Source organism: Staurois parvus, unplaced genomic scaffold, assembly GCF_062004578.1.
Source record: "Staurois parvus isolate SC_StPar_1 unplaced genomic scaffold, SC_StPar_1.0 ptg000498l, whole genome shotgun sequence".
NCBI classification, from domain to species: Eukaryota; Metazoa; Chordata; class Amphibia; order Anura; family Ranidae; genus Staurois; species Staurois parvus.
Window position 1 is genome coordinate 665001 of NW_028318294.1, and position 24523 is coordinate 689523.

Here is a 24523-nt window from a genome sequence, read left to right on the forward strand (position 1 = left end):
CATGGTCATTTTACATCCGCCGCTCCATAGAGGGCAATGGATGGTTCAATCAAGTCCACCTGACAAAACAGAGCTGATCAGTCCATATGTGTGGGAGGTAAAACATCTTTTGCCGTTACAAGCCCTTTAGGAAACTTTTACCAGATACAGGCAACAGAAGAGTCTTGAGTCCGGCATAATTGTCCTGCCCTTCTTTAGTAGCACCTTTTGTGGAGCAAACTCATTTTGAGTAACTGATTCTGAGTTGTCGTGTGTGTGTGTGTGTGTGTGTGTGTGTGTGTGTGTGTGTGTGTGTGTGTGTGTGTGTGTGTGTGTTGTTTCTTTTCATTAATTAAAATAAAAAAAAAATATGTATTTGTCTCTATACACAGCAGACACCTTGCATTTTTTTCTCCTGTTTTGTTTCACTTGTCCTTATTATACATTTTATCTGATCCATGTAAACAAGGCCTGGATGTTTGTTTTTCATTTGAGTTATTGCTCTGATCTCTCTGCTTTCCTGCCACAGATAACGGCTGGCTGGATGTGGTGCAGTCTCTCATTAGAGTCATTCCATTAGAAGATCCTCTGGGCCCAGCTGTCATTACGTTGCTACTGGATGAGTGTCCGCTGCCAACAAAAGTATGTGTGATCTGGTAATATTCTGAGCTATGAATAAATAATTTCTTCCCTCCTAATAGGAATGAAAACCTGCATTTCAGTAGGAGAGTACTGAAAGTGGCTGTACTAAAAACATGTGGTGCCAATGTAGCCGTTTCCTAATGGTTGTTTTGGTATTGAGTTTAGCCTTCCCAGGGGTGTAATAGTTAATTAAGGATGGATTTTGTTCCCAGCCAAGAAAAACTGCTGATTCAGATGTGTCTGGTCATTGTGATGACTGTGCAAATCTTTCGCATTGACTGTATACGGTTAGTTTTGTAGCCTTTTCACCGTTTTATTCACATTACAAGACTCAGGTAAGTATTTGGGGAGTGGTGCTTCTACTAATAGGACATTTTTAACCTTTTTAACAAGGGAATGCGTTCAGGTAAAAAAATTTATAAAATAAATGGAACCAGCGAAACGGAAAATATATATAAATCAATAAGCTGCAAAACCTAACCTATAAAACTGTATAGGGTGTACCAAAAATAAAAAACAGGTTGCGCTAAAGTGTATACAATAATGTATCAAACCAATAATAATCAGTGAGAAAAACAGAAAAATATAAAATGCAACAAAAATAAAGACCGAAATTATAAAGTTCAAATAATCAGTGGTGTCCAAAAATATTATCACCAAGTGAATCCGCCACCAAAATCGGTTAAATAAAACTCACCAGAGCAATATGCTGATATATGATAAACCAGCCTAAAGCGCTTTTTGCTCTGGGAGCGATGATCAGTAGATGACAGCAACAATAAGAATTTTGCAGGATGAGCTCCAAGGAGTGATAATCTGCAGAACTGAAGATCCACTTCAAAGATACCAAATATCCACAATAGGAGATGCTCAGACCGCCACTCAGAAGAGAAAAGGACAAACTCATGGTGCAGTATATAGTAAAAGCATTGTTTCTTTAACCACTTCCAGACCGGATACTTTTACCCCCTTCCTGTCCAGGGCAATTTCCAGCTTTCAGCGCTATCACACTTTGAATGACAATTGCGCGGTCATGCAACACTGTACCCAAATGAATTTTTTACATTTTTTTGAGACAAAGCTTTATTTTGGTGGTATTTATTCACCGCTGGGGTTTTTATTTTGTTTGCTATGTAAATGAAAAAGTCCAAAAATTTTGAAAAGTGTGTTGTTGGTTTTTTTTTTTTTTAATAACATTTTGCAAATAATATTTCATCATAAATCTTGGCCAAAATTTATTCCGTTATCTTTTTAGTAAAAAAAAAAAATCCAAATTTAGTTTATAACCAAAAATTATTATTTTTAAACTTTTTTTACATTTTTTATTTTTATTTTTTTTTTTTACATACTGTCACCCTAGCAGTACAGTGTCACCATGGTACTACTTGTGGGGGGTGATGAAGATTTTTTTTTTTTTTTTTTTTTTTTTTACACTGATTGCTTTTACACCCATATAGGATGTAAAAGCAATAATTTCTCTTTCTCTCTGTCTACATTCTTGCAGCCATTGAGAAGTACTGAGTGAGCTGTGATTGGTCACAGCTTGTCACCTGGTACAAGGCTGTTGTGAATAGCCTTGTACCATGTGACCTCTGTGATCATTCACAGATTTCACACGTAGTAAGCAATGATGTCACAAGTGACATCTTGCTTACTACTTTGCATGTGATCACTGATTCGCCAATCAGTGATCACATGATCGGGACCTCGTAGAGAGGTCCCGTCCGACAATCAGTGTTTCACTGTGTCCAGAGGACACAGCGGACACCGGATCGCGGTGCTGCGCGCTCTCAGGAAGCGCGCACAGGCTGGCAGGTTTAGAAACGGCCACCCGACCCTGCAGTGCCACCGTCCGGCCGTTTATATGCAACGGCAGGTCGGGAAGTGGTTAAAAATTTTTTTGCCTTTTTAGAACCACCAAAATGCAGAGATGTTGGTAGAGTGTATGTGAGGTGGATGGATATCTCCTCTATCACTCTCTCCATCTACACATTAGTACATATATACATAAACCGTATCTGATGATGTGGAATTATATTTTACAGGATGCTCTTCAGAAGCTGACAGAAAAACTGAACCTAAGTGGGACCACAGCAATTCAAGATTCCTGTAACCCTGCCAAACATCGCAATACAACTGCAGTATTGGGCTGCTTGGCTGAGAAATTGGCAGGTGAGTATCCTGTTACTACATTTCTTTACTGACAGAATTCCTGCAAATTTTCACTGATGATATAAAAATCTAGCTAATTCCTACAAAACATTAGAATACAAGAAAATATTTGAATAAATATTAATACAGGTTATACTATGGTGCTGGCTTCCATGATTCAGTTCCCACTGGCAATGTTGTGTGCATGGGAGTGTTTGTGTATTTTTTCACAATGCACAGGTTTCCACCCAGAATCTTGTTTGTAGGTTGATTGGCATACAAGTAGCCATACTTGGTATTTGGTTTTATGTTCTCTGCAAAGCAAGAATACAGGGTGGATTTGATTTAAATCAAACTGATTTAAATCACTAGTCAGTAAGGCTTGATTTAAATCCCAGTTTTCTACATAAAGACTAATTCTTGCTGGTATAACATTAATATGCAAGTAGATGAAGATTTTTAGAATAACAACTTTTCATATTAGTTTTTTTATCCCCAGTTTAATAGGTTAATCATTCATATTTGGACAACTTTTCTGTTGTATTTAGGAAGGAGAAAAATAATCATTACCTTAATAACAATTTAAATAGATTTATTCAACTGAAACAATAACATTCCAGCATATGTGATTTGCTTAAACAAACATCCATGTTTGGTAACTAATTTGGCTAAACAAAATATATATATTTTAGGAAACTTAGACTGTCAGCCCTTCCTCCTCACACTTAGTTTCACTTTCTTCTTGTGCAGATCTATTCCACTTCAAACAATCAGAAAAATATTGTTTCTATTCTATTCACTGAACTTCTTGAAACTTAGCACTGAAGGGGTTGATTCTGTATTCATAGGTTTGTAGAAGTTAGGATGAAGGTCTTTTTCTTAACTCTGTTCATGTTATAAGATTTTTGCTGTGAAGAAGAGGCATGTGATCTCCGCTGAGTCAAATTCAGTTTTGAGAACTGCAAAAGTAAACCAAGCATCTGTGATAATATCTTGTAGGCAGAGAAACTGCCCAATAATCTTACAAAAACCTCTGGAAGAGCATGACATTGTGAATGGATTCATGGAATTTATTTACCAAAACAATGAAACATATACAGCCTTATTCTACCTAATTAAAAAACTAATCTTTATTTCATGATGGAATAACCTTTGGATGGTAATATATTTTCCTCAAAAAGCATTTTATTCAAAAAAATCCGATTTAAATAAAAATACGATTTTTTTTTTTTTTTTTTTTTTTTTTTTTTTTTTTTTTTTTTTTTTTTTATCATTGATTTTTATCCACCCTGCAAGAATATGATGGTACCATGTAAGTAATTTTATATAGCGATAGCTTTACATCTATTCAAGGTTATAAAGCTTTTGTCTCCTGAACTGTAGGGACTACAGATCTCAGCACATTTGTTTTCTTCCATATATCGCCTGTTTATAACACCTGATAATTTCTTTCAGGCCCTGCCAGCATCTCTCTACTGAGTCCAGGGATATTAGAATATTTGTTAGAAAGTTTGGTAAGTGTGTGTTTTTGTTTTTTAACCTTTTTGTTTTTTTTTATCTTTTTTTGTTTATCCTTGGTTTGCTGTTGACTAATGCAGGCACCACATTGGATGATATCATTGTGAAAATAAATGAGATTGCTTATTGTGATGGCAGCCCGGCATTTTAACTTGCTAGTGTATTTAAGGTGGTTCACTGCAGGAACTCTAAATGGCAGAGACAGATTTGCCAGCACACAAACCTGGCAGCCAGCAAAAGAGACTCAATAAAAGCTTTTTGTAAGAAACCCACTGAGACAGAAATAATCAGGTTTGTGACAAACCATGTAGTGAAGGATGCATAGGGATGATGGCTCTGGAAATTGCACTTTTTCAAATACAAGTCAGAAAAGGCAGCGTTCTGGCCTGATTTGTTGTTTTTAATGCTTCATTCCATTCTGCCAATAAAATGTCCTCCCATAACTGTCTGTTCATAGCCTACATCTTCCAACAGGCATCAATGTAACCCCATTGAATGGGAGGTTGTGGGCAATATGCTGGGAATTTTGGAAGTTGCAGCTGCATTTTCCAAGTACTGCCAGGCAATCTCTGTTGGTAGAGCCACCAGTCAGATTCAGGGGACGTAGAGTGGCGCTCAAAATATTTTTCTACATGGCACTTAGAGACCATCATGAGAGATGTAGAAGTATGATACATATACTGCCTGGTCCTGCATACTAGGGGTGCATGAATTGACACTTCCAGCATACTAATAGTTATTAGTGTCACCTTCGCATGTCTGTTCCTCTTTGAATTTCTGTGGTAATTATACTAAAACAGTGGTTCTCAACTACGGGGCTATGACCTCCCTCCTGCTCAGACACAAGCACCTCCTGAACCAAAGCCCCATCCTCTTCTCCCCCCTGTGAGCATGATGCTGGAGGGGTGTGCTTGCAGTGTCCTGAGAATCTGACATGGGTGTTGGACTGTCAGGAGGCACTAGAACCCCCTCCACTAAAGGCAGCAAAGAGATCCCCTTGATGAGCACACAGAATCCAGGAGCAGCAGAGAGATCTGGGTGAGTGGAGAAGACCTATACCGAATGAGACACCTCTCACACTGTGGCTCATTATGGTAAGTGGTCTTTAGTTGGACAGATGTATAGCCTGTCTGGTGCCTGCTATGTTGTCTATCACGCTACCTTGTAGTCATGTAATAATTGCATCACTACAAGGTAATAAATCAATTGACATACAAAGCATTTTTGTACAAGAAAAGTACAGAATACATTTTTTTGCGTTCCCATAAACTGAGTGTTTGTATAAACCATTTTTACTGTTGTGGTATTGGAAGAATGTACTGGGCCCTGGTCTAACTAAAGCTGGGAACCACTGCGCTAGATACCCAAAATGCAGAATGCTCAATCATCTGCCCTCTGTTAAATCTTTCTGGACACAAAAGGAGTATTTACACCATCGAAAATGGAAGCAAAGCAGTAGTAAACCACGTTTGAAAAAAAAAAAGGGGGGGGGGGGGAAGGTCCCTCTGCAGGGTAAAGTCATAATGCACTAGTATGCAGACTAGCACATTATGACATCCTTACCTGTGAAATGGATCCCTTCTGCGGTGCCCTGTCACTGCTGACAGGGAATACATCTTCATCTGGTCGTCTTTCGGGGTTCAAGACACTGCCCACTTGAATGGCCGAGCCACGCTACTGTCACTCTCACGCATGTGTCACGGCTGCGTCACAGATCTCTCAGCGGGCAGCATGCTGTCCATTGAGAGTGCAGTGCTCATGTGCCAGTGACGTCACTGGCTGTTTCACATGTAAATAACTCCTAAAATGTGCACGTTTACGAGATATTTACAGCACCTATAGGTAAGCCTTATATGGAAAAAGGGAATTTACTCCCACTTTGAAAGTAAATTTCCCCTCCGCAGAATTTTAAAGCTTCAGGCAGCCTATTCCACAAAGCATTGAACTCCATCCCACTCTGTCCAAAATGGAGAAATCTGTTGTGTAAAATGTACTTTTATATTAAAAAGTAATGTATTCTATATACAACCATAACACTGACCTTCGCTTCTGCCTTCTAGAATTTCAGGTTTCATCCCATGGTCATTCTGTTTGCACTTATTGCACTGGAAAAATTTTCACAAACAAGTAAGATCTGGTTTATTTGTTTTTTTTTATATACCTCCATAATCTAATTCAGCCCTTTTTCTAATATTGTTAATGCTTCTTTTTTAGGCGAAAACAAGATGACTGTTTCAGAGTCTCAGATTAGCGACCGTCTGCTTTTGCTGGAGACCTGGACAAACAACGGTGACTTCCTGAAGCGTCAGGTTGGCTTCTGTGCCCAGTGGAGTTTAGACAACCTGTGTAAGTTGTCTGTGAACTGATATTCTTTATGTAGATACATTCAGGGAGCACAACCTACCTGCTTATAGTCTCAGTATTTCACCATATAGCACTGTAGTTTACCAGTTCATACATCCCTTTGCTGTTAATCTGGGAACAGGAGAGTTATTCCCAAACACATTTATAGCAGGTTCTTTGTTGCCACATACTAAAATTTGACTTTTTTTTTTTTTTCTTGTTAAATGATTAGTACCAAGAACTTTGTCATAGTCCTTTGTTGAATGTGATTAGTGACACCAGAAACGACACAAGGAAGGAGGGTACACAGCACCCACTTCAGGAAGTACACTCCCAATTATCCTGTGAGATGCTCCCTGGATTCTGGTTTATGGCTGATTACAGAAAATCTAGATTAACTGCTTGCCCACCACCCTATAGCAGAAATACTTCTACAGCGTGGCAGGGCTGCGCAAAATCACGTATATGTACATGGTTTGCATTTCCAGGTAGGGGGCGCGCATGTGCCACCCTACCCGCGCCGCTATTGGTGGCTAGGGATGTCAGTCGCTGGGTCCCCGATTCCCCGCTGGCACCCAGTGATCGTCGGGGAGAGACCTGTGTGTAAACACAGGTCTCTCTCCTGTTAGCATGGACCGTCTGTTTTGTATCTCTGCACAGCAAAGAGGTACAAAACAGCAGGTCTCCTAAGTAAAACGCACACAGTTAACTCTTTGATCGCCCCGGATGTTACCCCCTTCCTGCCCAGTGTCATTAGTACAGTGTCAGTGCTTTTTATTAGCACTGATCACTGTATTGGTGTCACTGGGGATGTCAGTGTCAGAATGCCTGCCTCAGTCCTACTATAAGACGCTAGTATAAAAAAAATTTAAATTCCAGTGTCTATGTACCACCATTTGTAGACGCTATACCTTTCACATAAACCAATTAATTCACACGTATTGGGATTTTTTTTTAGCATTTACAATTTGGACTAAATTTATGTCTAAATCCTGATTTTTTTTTTTTTATTTTTTTTTTTTTTTTTGATATGTTTTATAGCAAAAGATTAAAAAACAAACAATATTTTTTAAGTTGTTATTGTTTATAGGGAAAAAATAAATGCAGAGATGATCAGATACCACCGAAATAAAGCTCTATTTGTGGGGGTGGATGACATTCATTTATGTACAGCGTTGCATGACCGCGCAATTGTCAGTTAAAGTAACGCAGTGCCGTATCACAAAAAATGGCCTGGTTGGGAAGGGGGGGGGGGGAATCCTCTGGAGGGCAAGTGGTTAAAGTAATTTGAGTGAACATTCTGATTGCAGCATTTACTAGACAGTATTAATAGCTGCCTGATTTACTTTCACCTGATGCTTGTTGTTCAATTAAAGATCGTGTACATAGCTGTGTATGAGACTGATATGCAAAGTCTGGAGCAAAAAAAGGTCTAGCAAAAGTAATGCAGGCCATAGACGGGTCGACCATCGGCTGATTTTTCAAACGATAAACGAAAAATCGGTCGTTCGTTAAGCCGACGTTACCACCAACGATTAAAAAAATTGGCCGACTAAATCATAACGTTCACCCCATATAACAGCCAAACTTCTGTCTCTTGCAGGTCACAGCTCATGCGCAGATTTTTTATCGTTAAAACGATCTGCCGATTTGGCCATCATTGCCGCGAAAATCATCCATTTTCTGCAAATTTTCCAACATGCCCGATAATCTAAAATTCCCAAAAACCCGAAAACTGGCCGACCAATTAACCCACTAACAGTGCGAAAATCGGCCGATTTTTTTATTTTATTTTTTTTTTCTTTCGGCCGATGTTCGACCCGTCTATGGCCTGCATAAGGCTACGTTCACACTAGTGTTGTGTGCAGGCGGCAGAGAGGCGTTTGGGAAGCATTTTTACTGCTTCCCAAACGCCTCGGACAATTCTGCACATTGCAGCACGTGGTGCTGTTCTAACGGGAGCGTTAGCGTCGCGGCAAAACGGACGACTCTGGTCGAGTCAGGAGGCGTTGAAGCCTCCTATTCTAGTCTATGGTGCCGCTCCACAAACGCCTGGCTGGCGTTTGCAGTGCGGGGCGTTTGCGGAGCGGTAACACCATTCAAACTTCATTATAGGCGTTTGTGGGGCGTTTTTAAACGCTCGGCAAACGCCTAGCAACCTCCGCTAAACCGTGCATGCGGCGATTGCGGAGCGTTTGCCAAGCGTTAAACGCTCTGCAAACTCCGGACCAACGCTTGCTAAGCGCTATAGGGGCATTTGGCAAGCGTTGGTAAAACAGTCAACTGTGAATGAGCCCTAAAGCTTTTGCTCTTGCAAACCAGTTGGGTTTTCTCTTCCATTCTCCAGGATGGGACAACAAAGGTTTTACTTAATGTGCTATTTGATAGCTCCAGTTTTCAAGAATCAAGCCTGGGGTGTTGCAGCTGATATGTATTGGATTATGGTGGTGTCAGTTTTCCTAATTCCATATCTGTTTTAGTTTTAAAGGAAGGCAGACAATTAACTTATGAAAAGGCCGATTTATCACCAATCAATGCCATGCTTAATAGTAATGATGTGAGCGAGTACCTCAAAATTTCTCCATATGGACTAGAAGTAAGTGTTCTATTCGGCAATTGTTGTCTCTGTGTATCATGCCTATAACACAGTATACCCATTTAAGACTAGGGATAACCATTATTGATAGTTTTTTACTTGTGGGTGGCAGTTAATGGAGACCTTTAGCCCTGGTTCACATCTATGCGGTCGTGCAGGCTGCATTTTGCGTGGGCACGAGTGCCCATTCATTTGAATGGACTCCCGTGACATGCAGGGAAGATGTCCCTGCACTTCTGAAAACAGCCCGCACAGGAACCTCGGTTCTCAGTACGTTTGCATTTTCCAGTGCGAGCGGCGTACCGTTAGAACTAATGGCATCCACCCGCGGGTCCGCATTCCTCTGTGCGGGTGGTGCGACTGCACGGATTTTCGTGCAGATTTGCTGCGGCACCACCCGCACAGATGTGAACCAGGGCTAACTGAGAGAAATATAAAAGCTGGCTGTCTCTATGATTTTTTTTTTTTTTTGCACTGACCAAAAAATGAACAAAGATCAGGAAAGCGGAATTCCTCTGGACCAATGCTACTGAAACAACCAGAGAAGTACCATTTTCAGAAGGAGAGGTCAGCAGTGGTGGCCTCCATATATTCTCAGTACAGGTTTCTTTTATTTGGGGAGATTGCCTGCTCTGTTACATGTTGTTATATCCTTTGAAGACTTCTAGTGTTGATTACAGAATAGATGGTTTATCCTATATTTGCATACTTCATGTTGTAGAATTTACATGCAAAGTTGCTCCAGCTGAATATTTGTCCATAATAATTATACATACAATTTTCTTCCTTCTAGCAGAATTTTCATTTTGCTTGTCTTACATTGTTGCTCATATTTGTAAGTTTCCGACATATGTTTTTGTTCCACAAGCAGACCAAGCTGATAAAACCTAGCCCTGTTCTTGGGCCAGTCCCTCTGTTTGGCTGTACATCAGATAACGGGGAAGGACCTACTTATCTGTGCATATCAGACGCTGCTCTGAGTAATGTGAAAACCAGATAGTCCTTTGCACAGGAAAACGGACAGCCTGGAACATGAGATTAGTCACCCCCTGTGTGTTTGCTACACATTGCCAATGGCATTAGTTTAAGAGGCTTCTGAGATCGTTCATTATTCATTGACGGGTGCATTTGATCTGCAGATGACCTCCCTCTTACCTGCATTTAGCTTGCTTCAAGTGGGTTTTACGTTACCATAAACTTGTATGGGAATGCAGAACCAGCTTAAAGCGGTTCTACAGGTCCCCCCCTTCCCCCTTCTTTATACCTGAGCTCAATCCCATCCAGCGATTGTGTACAAGAGCAGGGGCTCTAGCTGCTGTCTCCCTCCTCATTGGGCAGATTGATAGCAGTGGGAGCCATTGGCTTCCGCTGCTGTCAATCAGAGCTGTAACATGGGAGCGGAGGGGCGGGGGTCTGAGCCGCCCGCTCTGTGTCAATGGATACAGATAGGGCGGCTTGGGAGTGAGCCTGCATGGGTGCCCCCATGGAAAGCTGCTTTGCATGGGTGCACCTGCCGAAGAGGAGAGGCCTGGAGCACAGGTGGGGCACACTGCAGGCAAGTATAACATGTTCGTTGTGTTTTTTTTTTTTTAATTATTAAAATAACAAAGGTTTAATGTCACTTTAATAATGTACAATTTAAGTAATGTTGTTGAGCCATTTCAAATTCAGTTGACATTGAAGTGATAAAGGAAAGGTGTGGGTTTTTTTTTTTTTTTTTTTTTTTTTTTTTTGTTCTTTGTAGTTTTTTTTTTGTTAATAAAAAAAATGTTATACTTACCTGCTCTGCGTCATAGTTTTGAACCTCCTTTTCTTGGGTCCGCCGCATGTGTTGCTGGCTCCTCCCCCTTCAACAGTGTCCCCAATAGCAAACCACTTGCTATGGGTCCACTTTTTGTGTTCTCGCTGTCGAGCCCATTCTCTATGCATCCATAAGTCACATGGAGCTGCAGCTTGGCCCCGCCCCCCCTTCTCTCTCCTCATTGGCTGAGAGAGCTACTGGCTCTTGCTGCTGTGTCTCAGCCAGGCTCCCTTGCACAGTGCTGGATCGAGAAGGGGCTCAGGTAAGCAATGGGGGGGGGGGGGGAGCTGCACACTACATTTCTCTAATATCCATATTTGTGCTTTTTTTCCTGGAAAACACTTGCTGTTCTCCACAGGCTGTGTCTAACTTAATGTGGTTTTTTTGTTTTTGTTTTTTTTTACTTGCTGTGTACTAGGCCCGCTGTGATGCTTCATCATTTGAGAGTGTTCGCTGCACGTTCTGCGTGGACTCTGGCGTGTGGTACTATGAAGTTACGGTCATTACCTCTGGGGTCATGCAGATAGGATGGGCCACTAAAGACAGCAAATTCCTTAATCACGTAAGTAACTACGAAAAATTGTATCTTAAAGGAAAGACAATATTATTTTTTTAAAATAACGGCTGAGAATTGATTTCTATTAAGATAAAGTACACTAGAGGCCTTGTTTTATATTTTATTTACCATTCTTGTGCTAAGATGTTGCTTACATTGGGTAAGTGATTTTTAACTCTATCAATAATATATATTGATATATATCTGCTGTAATTTCTCGTCTTTCTTGCACCAAAATTGCATATAGCTGATGTCTTGGTAGCGGAGATTAATTGGAAAGTTTGGTTTTCTTTGTGTTGGGATGTATGGAGATGTAAGCGTCTTTGGAAATACAGGAAAGGCCTAACCACTGTCAATGTCTTTCAGTTCATTTGCTTTTCTAAAAAAAAAACTCCTATAAATAAAGAATTTATTAAAAAAAAAAAAAATCCTGTCCCCTGGCAGAAGCTGCAGAGAAGAACCCTTGCTCTGTGTGGGGAAACAATGGTCTCACTGCAGAGGTCTGATACACCCCTTCTGAGTCGGACCTATAGCTCTGATGTCTTCAGAGCTCAAGCTCTGGTCCTGACACTGCAGGGGTCATATTGAACTTCTGCATAGAAATAATTGCTTCTCACAGAGAGTAAGGGTTCTTCTGTGCAAATGCTGCTAGAGGACAAGCTTTTCTACTCAGGCCATGGCTAATCTGTAAAAGTAAACAAACTAAGACTTTTTTAAAAACTTTTGTTTGGTGCACTTGGAATGTATTTTAATCATTTTTACTGAATGTTAAATTAGACATTAGTAAGCCTATATTGCTCATAAGTAAATGCTAGATCAATATGAATCCGTAAACGAATATCTGTTCCTATGTATGTAGGAAGGATACGGCATTGGGGATGATGAGTATTCCTGTGCGTATGACGGCTGCAGGCAGCTGATCTGGTACAACGCAAAAAGTAAACCTCACCAACACCCCTGCTGGAAAGAAGGTAAGAACTGTCTAATATATGCCGTGCCCCATGGCACTAGAACAAAGCAGAATACTGCTGTCTAGATAAAGCGAATACCACAGGCATTCTCACAAGTGTTTGGAAACACCATGCATATTATTATTATACAGGATTTATATAGCGCCAACAGTTTTCTCAGCGCTTTACAATATAACGGGAGACAATACAGCAACAATACAGTTCAATACAAGAGGGATAGGAGGGCCTGATCCTGGGAGCTTACAATCTGCATATACACTATATTGCCAAATGTATTGGGACGCCTGCCTTTACACACACATGAACTTTAATGGCATTCCAGTCTTAGTCTGTAGGGTTCAATATTGAGTTGGCCCACCATTTGCAGCTATAACAGCTTCAACTCCTCTGGGAAGGCTGTCCACAAGGTTTAGGAGGGTGTCTATGGGAATGTTTGATCATTCTTCCAGAAGCACATTTGTGAGGTCAGGCACTGATGTCGGATGAGAAGGCCTGGCTTATAGTCTCCGCTCTAATTCATCCCAAAGGTGTTCTATCGGGTTGAGGTGCACTGGTACGCAGTCATGTTGGAACAGGAAGGGGCCATCCCCAAACTGTTCTCACAAAGTTGGGAGCATGAAATTGTTCAGAATGTCTTGGTATGCTGACACCTTAAGAGTTCCCTTCAGTGGAACTAAGGGGCCAAGCCCAACCCCTGAAGATCAACCCACCATCATAACTGCTCTAGAGTCCAGTGGCGGCGTGCTTTACACCATTGCATCCAACACTTAGCATTGTACTTGGTGATAGGCTTGGATGCAGCTGCTCGGCCATGGAAACCCATTCCATGAAGCTCTCTACGCACTGTTGTCTGGTCAGAATTTAAAGCAGACATTCAGGCAAATAGAAAATACATAAATTAAAACAGTTTGAATATATACAGAATTGCATTAAAGCGGTATAAAAAACAACAAAACACTTATTATATTGCTACTTCCCAAATCTGAAGCTGGCCATACATGGTTCAGTTTTATCGTTCAGCTAGCTGGCAGAGCAAAAATAAAAATGACAACAAACAACACTGAACCGATGGTGAAATCCTCCTTGCTGTGTCACTGTATTCTGACAGTGGAACTACTCTGGCGACAGAATACACTGATCAGCATTACAGCCAATTCAGTTTGTTAGTGTGAGGGGCGGAGCCACCCGGGGACATGATGCATGTGACCCCACCCCATGTGACCTCAATGATGTCACATGGGGTGGGGTCACTTGGGTGATGTCTCCGGGTGACCCCCGCCCCTTACATATTTAAGAACTGTCAAACCACCAGAGTAGGCAGACGGCCGGGGGCCATCGTCGGAAGGGGAGCCCTTTTTTTTTTTTTTTTTTTTTTTTTCTTCGTGTTGACGGCGGACATAGTGATTGACGATGGATCTACTGTGGGGGACATTTTTATTTTTTTCTTTTAATGAAGGACTTGTCAAAGACCATGTCCTGTCTCTTTTTTTTCACACTAAACATTTTGTTTTTTGTGAATGAGTAGCGGTACTATGTACCCCCATACTCATTCACATGGGGGGGGGGCAGGATATGGGAGCCCCCTTGGTAAAGGGGTCTTCCAGATTCCGATAAACCCTCTGCCCGCAGACCCCCACAGCCACCGGCCAGGGTTGTGGGGCAACAATGATGGGCACAGACGGGCAGCACTGGGTGGCACTTGTGGGCGGCACTGCTGGGCAAAATTTTATAATAGAAAGAAAGAAAACTTTTTTTTTTTTGTATTTTGAATGTTTTTTATTTTTTGCGCTATAAACAAAAAAAGAGCAAAACACCCAGCGGCGATTAAATACCACCAAAAGAAAGTTCTATTTGTGTGAAAAAAAAAAAAAGATAAAAATTTCATATGGGTACAATGTTGCATGACAATGAGCCTGGGCAGGAAGGGAGTATAAGTGCCGGTAGGCAAGAGGTTAAATGGAACATTTGAATGGTTTTCCTCATCTGACTTCCTCAGCATGTGAGTTTATTCATCGAGTTAAACTGTCTGACCAGATGCAAGAGATAGATCCACCACCACGTCGTATCGCTGTATACATCGCTGGAGATAAAGTTTATGGTCTTATAGTTGAGTCAGAACAGGGAGAGTAATGTTACATACACTAACAAACTGAAGCTGGACTCCAGCTCACACATTTAAGTGGTTACAGCAACTTTTTGGGGGGTTTTTTGGATGAGGGTTTTACATAAAAGCTGATCATTGTAAGCACCCCTGTCAGTGCTAAATGGGCTGTCTCAACCCTCTAACTGCTACGTCTGCAGGACAGCATCTTCCTTTGAAAAACAACTGACTTACTAGAAGGATAACCAGGTGAAAAATAAAAGACCGAAAAGAAAACTAATGTATTCATCACATCTAAAGCTGGCCATTCATAGATTAAAATGCGGCCGGTTCAGCATGAACCAGCCGAATTTCGATCCATATGTGGCCGTTTTTGTTCAGGAGAAGTCTATCGATTAGGCTTTTTTGGTATATTTTTGAACAGGGCATGCAGTCAGTTGGCTGCAGTGCTGATCAGTGTATTCTGTTGCAGGAGTAGTCCCGCTGTCAGAATACAGTGACACAGCAAGGAGGATTCCCCATTGGTTCAGTGTTTTCGTTTGTTGTTTTTTTTGTTTTTTTGTTTTTTTTCCGTTCTGCCAACTAGCTGAACGATAAAACTGAAGTATGGCCAGCTTGAGATTTGGTAAGTAGCAATCTAAAAAGTGTTTTTGTTTTGGGGTTTTTTTTATACTGTATAACAGTTTAAATGTATACAGAGTTACATTAATTTATGTATTTTCTATTTGCCTGAATGTCTGCTTTAATTCTGACCAGACAACAGTTTTCAGCTTCAGCCAACATTTGATCACAACAACTGACTACATCAAGTCGGCCTAGCACCAACAGTTTACAATGGATCATGGTCTCATTGGACCCAGTTAGATCTAGGTTTTGCTTCATCCATTCAGTATAGCAGTTGAAAGCTGGTTAAAATCATCTGAAACTTGCCATGTGTATTCTATGTCAGTGGAACTGCCCAATAAGAACAATACACAGAGGGAACCTACATGTTTGTCTATAGACACAACCTTGACAACAGTTTGGCAGCCTATGTTACTGGGCAGGAGTTCCAGCTGAGAAAACAAGGCAGTCTGAGATGTCACGAGGGATGGAAGGTCAGGATGGTGTGAATAATGTCTAAATGCCTAAAGTGATTCTGTCAATTGTATTGAAATTCTACAGCAGCTTCCACCTGCAAAGTTATATACTTACCAGTCAGGTACTGAAAAAGGGAATTTTTCTTTCTCTTGCAGAGCTCTGGGTGCTGCTGCCCTCTGACACTTCTGGCTGTTTGGATGGAATGTCCCTTGCCGGTCACTGTAGAGTCCTTCCTTCAGCTTCTGCGTCTCTATAAAACACAGTAATGACATAGGGGAGCTCAGTAGGGGACACACAGCTAAAAATTCCCGGGAAGTGTCTAGCAGCGGCACACAGAGCTTCACAGGAAAAAAAAATATTCACATGCTGCCCATCAGACTGGTGAGTATATAGGCTGCTGGAAGAATGATATATTAATGACAGGATTTCTTTAATGCCTTTTGTAAGGAAGGTTTCTCCTTACTTCTGGGTATATCTCCAGGACAGTAAGTAAAAAAGAAATCTCTCCAATGAGAGTTCCAAGATATTAGTAGAGTGGATAGGATTAGAACCTGTATCAGTTTTTCTTGCTGTTTGTGTGACATTTCCTAACTTCCCGTTGTGTCACCAGGACAGAAAGTTAGAGGCATCTCTTCAGCAATTAGGTGAGGGCTGGGTAGGCTTCTCTGATCTCCTCTGCTCTTCCCACCACTCCATTCCCTACAACTATTTCTTTCTGTACCTTTCTCCCCTCCCTCCTAGATTGTAAGCTCCAAGGAGCAGGGCCCTCGAACCCCTCGTGTGTTGTATTGTTACTGTACTGTCTCGTATACTGTCTCCCATTATAATGTACAGCGCTGAGCAAACTTTTGGCGCTATATAAATACTGTATAATTATAATAATTATTTCCCCAATGGGGAGATCTTCAATACAAATTCAGAGGTTTAGGCTGGCTATACATTATCCTTTACTTTTTTTTTTCTCTGTAAGTGACCTTATTCCCCCATCCACATTTAACGTGGATGGGAGAATCTCCATCTGAGATATTGTATTCTACCAATGGGGAGATTTCCCCGCTGGCTGAAGCTGGTGGCACTGATCGAATGTGAAAAACCTGACAGGCTGGTTCATCTTTTTTACAACTGTCCCCCATACATGGATCAAAATTCAGCCGGTCTCTATGTATAGCCAGCTATAGGCTCGCAACTCAATCCAAAGTGTAATCAAAGAAGTGTACAATGTCCTCAACACCATTGACACTGTGCTGAGTTGGCCACAGCCATGGTGATGAGTGTCCATTGACCACCTGTAGCAGAGAGTCCGACATGGGGAAATGGGTAAAGGCTCTACCATTGTGTTGAGAGTGGGTGCTTGTAACTTACCCACAGCTTTTAGTTGCAGTATAAAGTCAGTCTCTCTCTCCTCTCTCTCTCCTCTCTCTCTGTCTCTCCTCTCTCTGTCTCTCCTCTCTCTCTCTCCTCTCTCTCTCTCTCCTCTCTCTCTCTCTCTCCTCATCTCTCTCTCTCTCCTCATCTCTCTCTCTCTCTCTCTCTCCTCATCTCTCTCTCTCTCTCTCTCTCTCCTCATCTCTCTCTCTCTCTCTCTCTCCTCATCTCTCTCTCTCTCTCTCTCCTCATCTCTCTCTCTCTCTCTCTCTCTCATCATCTCTCTCTCTCTCTCTCCTCATCTCTCTCTCTCTCTCCTCATCTCTCTCTCTCTCTCTCTCTCTCTCTCTCCTCATCTCTCTCTCTCTCTCCTCATCTCTCTCTCTCTCTCTCTCTCCTCATCTCTCTCTCTCTCTCTCTCCCTCATCTCTCTCTCTCTCTCTCTCCTCATCTCTCTCTCTCTCTCTCTCCTCATCTCTCTCTCTCTCTCTCCTCATCTCTCTCTCTCTCTCTCCTCATCTCTCTCTCTCTCTCTCCTCATCTCTCTCTCTCTCTCCCCTCATCTCTCTCTCTCTCTCCCCTCATTTCTCTCTCTCTCTCTCTCTCTCTCTCTCTCTCTCCCCCCCCTCCTCTCCCCTCTCCTTTCTCTCTCTCCCCCCTCCCCTCTCTCCCCTCCCCTCTCCCCCTCCCCTCTCCCCCCTCCCCTCTCTCCCCTCCCCCCTCCCCTCTCCCCCCTCCCCTCTCCCCCCTCCCCTCTCTCCCCCCTCCCCTCTCTCCCCTCTCTCCCCTCTCCCCCCTCCCCTCTCTCCCCTCCCCTCTCCCCCCTCCCCTCTCCCCCCTCCCCTCTCCCCCCTCCCCTCTCTCCCCTCCCCTCTCTCCCCTCCCCTCTCTCCCCTCCCCTCTCTCCCCTCCCCTCTCTCCCCTCCCCTCTCTCCCCTCTCCCTCTCCCTCTCTCTCTCTCTCTCTCTCTCTCTCTCTCTCTCTCTCTCTCTCATAAAATAAAACATTTTTAATCTTCCAGGTGATACTGTCGGCTTTTTATTGGATCTGCACAAAAAGTTAATGATTTTTTCATTAAATGGAAACCAGCTTCCTCCCGAGAAGCAAGTTTTTACCTCCGCAACGTAAGTCCTGAACTCGTGTTACTATGTCTCATTGTTTAATTTAAAAAATGGTACTCTTTCATCATGGGGTTGCTGGTGTTTTTGTAGGTCTGGATTTTTTGCTGCAGCAAGTTTTATGTCCTATCAGCAGTGTGAGTTCAATTTTGGAGCCAAGCCCTTCAAATATCCACCTGCAAACAAATTTAGCACTTTTAATGAGTATGCTGTTCTGGCCCCAGAAGAAAAGGTCATTTTGCCAAGGTAAGAGAATATCTGCCTTTAAAAAGATAAGTAGCAAATGTGTCCCTGTTTACTTTTTTAGAAAAATAGTCTGTTATGGAGTTAAAGTGATACTAAAGTGTTGTGTTTTTTTTTTTTTTTAAATAATAAATGTTATACTTACCTGCTCCGTGCAATGGTTTTGCACAGAGCATCCCAGATCTCTTCTCGGTTCCCCCACTGGCGATCCTGACTCCTCCCTGTTGGGTGCCCTCACAGCAAGCAGCTTGCCACACTCCCAAGCCGCGGTTGTGTGTCCATTCACACACAGAGTTGCTGCTCGGCCATGCCCCCTCCCTCTTCTGACTGGTTCACTGACTGTGATTGACAGCAGATTGACTGTCTCAGCCAATCAGGAGTAAGAGTCCCTGGAGAACCGAGGCTCTCCCGAACATTGCAGGATTAGGATGGGGCTTAGGTAAGTTTTGGGGGGCGGTGGGTGCTGCTACACACAGAAGGTTTTTACTTTTCATGTATAGAATGCCTGGAGGTAAATAACCTTGAACCTTTAGAACCATTTTAAGTGTGTGTGTGTGTGTGTGTGTGTGTGTGTGTGTGTGTGTGTGTGTGTGTTTATTGCAGCTAGTGTAGGTACCTTAATATCATACTTAAGTAATCTTCTACACCGCAGCACTCAGACTGGGAGAGGGAGACAACGCTAGGAGCCTATAAAGTTGTGTTTTTTTGTTTTTTTTTGGTTACGTGTGCTGACAGGGAGAGACCAGTGTACAAATGGAGAAACAGAAAAAGGGCGCACTGACCTAGTGCATTATCATTTAAAATAATTTATTAAAGAAACAAAAATAGGTATCATACTCACAATGGACATAATAACACAGACATGTCAAACTGAACAAGATGTATGATCCAAACAACATCTGAGTCCATACGTTGGAACCCTGGATGACCAACTGGCTAACGCGTTTCGAGGACACAACCTCTTCCTCAGAGCCAACCAAACGCTGGTTACGTGTGCTGACGGGGGGAGAGACCAGTGTAAGCTGAGGGATGACTGTGCTCCTGCACCTTCATTGTTTAATCAGCAGGCTTGGGGTGGGTTTATGATCAAGCCATGTTGCTGCTGCTGTGTAGATTTTGCACTCTCCATCTATAGTAAATAAAGTCCATAATTTCATGTTGGTACATGGTATGGATTGTATTGTTTTAATAATTTCTCTTTAGGATTTTTGTTCTTGCTGTGTTTGTGTCTAAAACCCTATTTTATTTATCTTCGAAATGTTATGTGTAACGTATATTTGGGCACATGTACAACAAACAGAAGGTGATGATCTTCCCTTTTTTTTTTTTTTTTTTTTTTTCTTCCTGTTTTTATAGACATAGACGCTTAGCGTTGTTAAAACAAGTCAGCATCCGAGACAACTGCTGTACATTATGCTGTGATGAGGTAGCAGACACAGAATTAAAGCCTTGTGGCCATAGGTAAGTTGCACCTGGGTTTATTATCATTTTTATCTTTTATACAAGTGCACTATATTGCCAAAGGTTTGTGAATACCTATGTGAGCTTGTTGGACCTTCCAATTCCATAACCATGGGCAATTAATATGGACCAGCCTCCACTGTGTATGGGATCATTTTTCCCAAGATTATGGAGTGGGTCTGTAGGAATTTGTACCCATTTAGTATATAAAAATAATTTATGAGGTTAGGTTTTGATGCTGGATGAAAGGACATGAATCTTTCAGCATTCCAGTTCTTTTGAAGGTGTTCTCTGCAGGAATTTCGTAACACTGCTCATCAAACGTTTTAAAGACCTGACTTTTTGAACCTCCATAATTTGGACACGTGTACACATTCCCTTGGCCATAGAATGTAAGTTAATATGAATACAAACCTCTTTCCTGCCTTGAGCTTTAATTTTATTTGAAATCTGGCGAAACTGGTTTGATTTATAGGATGCAGATTATACCCATCCTTTAAAGCGGTAGTAAACCGCAAGAAAAAAATCTAAAAAAAATCTTCTCCCTGCAAGTTAAGAGCATAATGTGCTAGTCTGCATCACATATTAGCAGTTTCTGAAAGACTTACCTGAAAACGAAGCCTTCCGGCGGAGCGCTGTCATGGCTCCCTGTGGCTTCCACCTTCACCTGGCCTTCCTTTAGGGTTCCCAGGCTGCAGCCATTTGGCCGAGCCACAGTGGCGTCGCGGCTTAGGCCATGGCACGTCTTTCTCCATGGACGCAGTGCTGGTGAAATCACTGGCGCTGCTGAAGTAAATATCTCCTAAATGGTGCATATTTAGGAGATATTAACAGTACCTAGAGGTAAGCCTTATTAACCACTTCAAGTCCGGACACTTTCACCTCCTTCCAGTCCAGGCCAATTTTTAGCTTTCAGTGCTGTCACACTTTAATAATTGCGCAGTTATGCAACACTGTACCCAGGGGTGTATTTACCAAAAGGCAAACAAGGAACTTGCCTAGGGCGGCAGTTTTCAGGGGGTCGCACCTCCCCCCAGAAGAAGGGATGAAAGAAGGGACACGCACTATGGGAACCATGTGGGATCCGGGAGAGGCTGCGAGCTGCTTGATGGGAGTATGTAGAGCCTGACTCTCGTGTCTGAGTGTCTTTTTCTCTATCGGCTGGGGGGAGGGGAAAGAGGGGGGTTAGTGGAAGGCACTCCCGGGTGGGGGGCAGGGATGTTGTTGGTCAATCTCAGGCTCTCTCCGCAGAAAGGGAGGTGGTGTTGGTCGGTGTCCGTGGGGGCAGACGATTTTTGCGTTGCCTAGGGCAGCACAAAACCTAAATACACTACTGACTGTACCCATATGAATTTTTTAGCATTTTTTTGAGACTTTCTATTTTGGTGGTATTTATTCACCACTGGGATTTTTTTTATTTTTTGCTATTTAAATGAAAGTGAAAAAAAATTGTTTTTTCTTACAAAATTTTGAAAATAAATAATCTTTCTTCATAAATCTTGGCCAAAATGTATTCAGCTATCTTTTCAGTAAAAAAAAAAAAAAAAAACCCAAATTAGTTGATAACCAAAAAATTATAATTTTCAAATTTTTTTTTTTCTTTTTTTTACTTTTTTATAGCATTTGTTTTATTTTTTTTAACATACTGTCACCCTAGGTATACAATGTCACCATAGTGACACTTTACTACTTGTGGGGGGTGATGATTTTTTTTTTTTTTTCTCTTTTCACTGATTGCTTTTACATCCATAAAGGCTGTAAAAGCAATCATTTCTCCACTGAGAAATACTGTGAGAGCTGTGATTGGTCACAGCTTGTCACATGGTACACATGTTGTGAATAGCCTTGTACCATGTGACCTCTGTGATCGTTCACATATTTCACACGTAGTAAACAATGTGGTCAGGAAGTGACATCTTGTTTACTACTATTCATGTGGTCACTGATTGGTCAATCATTGATCACCTGAATTGGGATCTCACAGAGGTCCCGTACAGCGATTGGCGTTCTAACTGTATCCTCCCAGGGAGCGTGAACAGGCAATGGATGCGGGGGGTTTAGAAACGTCCACCCGCTCCGGCAGCGCTCCCGTCCGGCCGTTTATGTACATGAGTCGGATGGGAAGTGGTTAAAGGCTTGCCTGTAGGACAAAAAACCTTTACTACCACTTTAACTCTAAAGGGGAGTTCCACTCTTCCTACTCCTCCGCCATATTTGGAACACTTTTTTTGGAGGAGGGAGTGGGTGCCTAGTTTTTGCAGGCACCTGTTCCCGCTCTCTCTTCCTCCCCTAGGCTTTTGGGACACATCACAGGTCCCAGAACACTATGGGACCATTCACAAAGCAAAGTGTGACTCGTGCAGTGGACAGCCTGCTGTGAAGCTGCAAGGAGTCCTAGTCGGCACAGTTAACATGCCAGCGCTGGGAACCCAAAGACCCCAAAAACCAGCCAGGTGAGGACAGCTCTGGACCCTGGGACAGGTGAGCATCTGTTTATTAAAAGTCAGCAGCTGCAGTTTTTCTAGCTGCTGAGTTTTAATTTTTGAAGGAATGACTGAAGAACAGCTTTAAAGGGGAAACATCCTCCACATACAATATATTGGTACATGATTTTGTAGCAGTATACTGCATGTATATAGAATTCGGTTGGCGTATAAAGTCATGCTGTTGTCATTACAATTCCTCTAATTTAGTGGGGGTTTTGTTTTTTGTTTTTTTGTTTTTTTGCTTGTTAAAAACCACTGTGTGATTTATTATTTCAGGTACTTATATAACGCCATCAATTTTACGCAGCGCTTTACATATATGTTGTACATTCACATCAGTCCCTAACCCTCAAGGGGCGTACAATCTCTAAGGTCCCTAACTCACATTCATACACATACTAGGGCCAGTTTAGACAGGAGCCAATTAACCTACCAGTATGTCTTTGGAGTGTGGGAGGAAACAGGGGTGATGGGTCACACTCTCCCAATTTCTCTGTAGCGAGCCCTGTTTCCATTTGCTATGGGGGGGAAAGAAGTGAAATCCCTGTGTGTTGGGCCCTGCTTTTTCCCCTTTGCTTTAGAGTAAAGGAAAAAAATGTCAGCGTGATGAGCCCAAATCTTATTACTGGACACAAAAGTGAAGTTTTAATGTGTGCTTGATGTACCCAGCAGTCCAGCCATATAGATCATCACTTCAGGTCAATGCAGATCTATAACATCGGGCGAACGTCTTCTGTAATTGATCAGGATAATAGAATAGGGCACAAATGAAAGGTCCACTACTAATATTTGCTGTATGGTGGATATATTATTAATGTATTTATTCTGCTTGTATTCACAGTGATCTTTGCATGGAATGTGCTCTACAGCTGGAGACCTGTCCACTCTGCCGACAGGAAATAAAAACACGAGTCCGTCAGATTTCTCACATCTCATGACAGCTGTGGAATAAACACAGAGATTTTCTTGGCTCTTTTAATGACACCGTTTACAAAGGAAATCTTACCTACGTTTTATATCTGCTTCATTTGACGGAAATGGCCATATTTTACAGGAGTGGTTGAACAAGAAGCGGCCCTGTCTGCCATCTTGAAAATATTGGGAAGCCATGGAATGAGACACTTCGCTTACATTTTGACTTGAGACGGTTTTTATGCGAAGGACACCGATTGTCCCTTAGGGTACTTGTAGCTTAGGGGCATCATTTCCTTTATGCCTCACACTTTTTTTTTTTTTTCTTTTTTTTTTGGCAGTAATTCCACCCAGTTTCAGGAAACCACACCCAGTGTGGGCTCAGTTGCAGTAAACATATTTTGCCTCAAGACACCTAAAATGTTATTTTGGCACTGTTTTCCTCCTTTCATTTCCGGAAAAGGGTTTGCACTATAATAATTCATCAATGTATTTGCAAAAACTGTAACTTATTGTATTATACTGCAAAGTGTCTATTTTTGCCAGACAAAATACAGTATATGACCAATGTTTTCTATTCACGTGGCATTCTGCTGGTCAGTAGTTTTTCCTTTTTAAAAACTGTGAATTGCAGGTTGTCAGAAGTAAATCGACCTCCTAGGGCTTAATTTATATTAATTCCAAAGAACATTTGGTTAAACTACGCAATTAATGCAATATACAGATGTAACTGTACAGGTTTTTGTAATGTGTGTACAGTAGTGAGGTACAGAATTGGAAAGTCTTTTTTTTTTTTTTTTTTTCACGATTTATGATTTGATATAAGTAGGTTTGCTTCCAATGATGTAATCCAGTTTAGGAGGGATGAACAGAAACCTATAGGTGTGATGTGTTTTGGTGGTACAGGATGGCCCTCAATCACTTCCATGCGCACATGCAGCAGTGGGCTGATTATGAACGTCAGTGGACTACAATGTACAGTGGAGGTGTATTACTGCTGTGTTCACGACACAGGTGATGGGGACTATTCAGCACATGCCAACCCTAGTCAGAGATCTGGAGTGTTGCATCTGGTGTTTGCAGATTCATGCAGCCCTATAGGTGCCAAAATCTGTATTCTGGTGAATCGTGTTTTGAAACTGCATGAACTTGTTTACATGATGTAGTCATGATGTAAAGAATAGCAATGCATCTCTAAAA

The 24523-nt window shown here is 41.9% G+C and overlaps 1 protein-coding gene across 1 annotated transcript in view; it reads left to right on the top strand.

Annotated features, from left to right (window-relative positions):
- RSPRY1 (ring finger and SPRY domain containing 1) overlaps window positions 1–23904 on the top strand; it is a 51537-nt gene extending 27633 nt beyond the window's left edge. The window contains exons 4-15 of the mRNA XM_089689784.1: window positions 509–621; window positions 2667–2793; window positions 4228–4286; window positions 6351–6417; window positions 6505–6636; window positions 9114–9229; window positions 11449–11592; window positions 12446–12557; window positions 18125–18227; window positions 18315–18467; window positions 19821–19925; window positions 23253–23904. Coding sequence (XP_089545910.1) covers window positions 509–621; window positions 2667–2793; window positions 4228–4286; window positions 6351–6417; window positions 6505–6636; window positions 9114–9229; window positions 11449–11592; window positions 12446–12557; window positions 18125–18227; window positions 18315–18467; window positions 19821–19925; window positions 23253–23349 — 1328 coding nt within the window. The 3' untranslated portion in view covers window positions 23350–23904. The remainder of the gene's footprint in view (window positions 1–508; window positions 622–2666; window positions 2794–4227; window positions 4287–6350; window positions 6418–6504; window positions 6637–9113; window positions 9230–11448; window positions 11593–12445; window positions 12558–18124; window positions 18228–18314; window positions 18468–19820; window positions 19926–23252) is intronic.
- The last annotated feature ends 619 nt before the right edge of the window (window positions 23905–24523 follow it).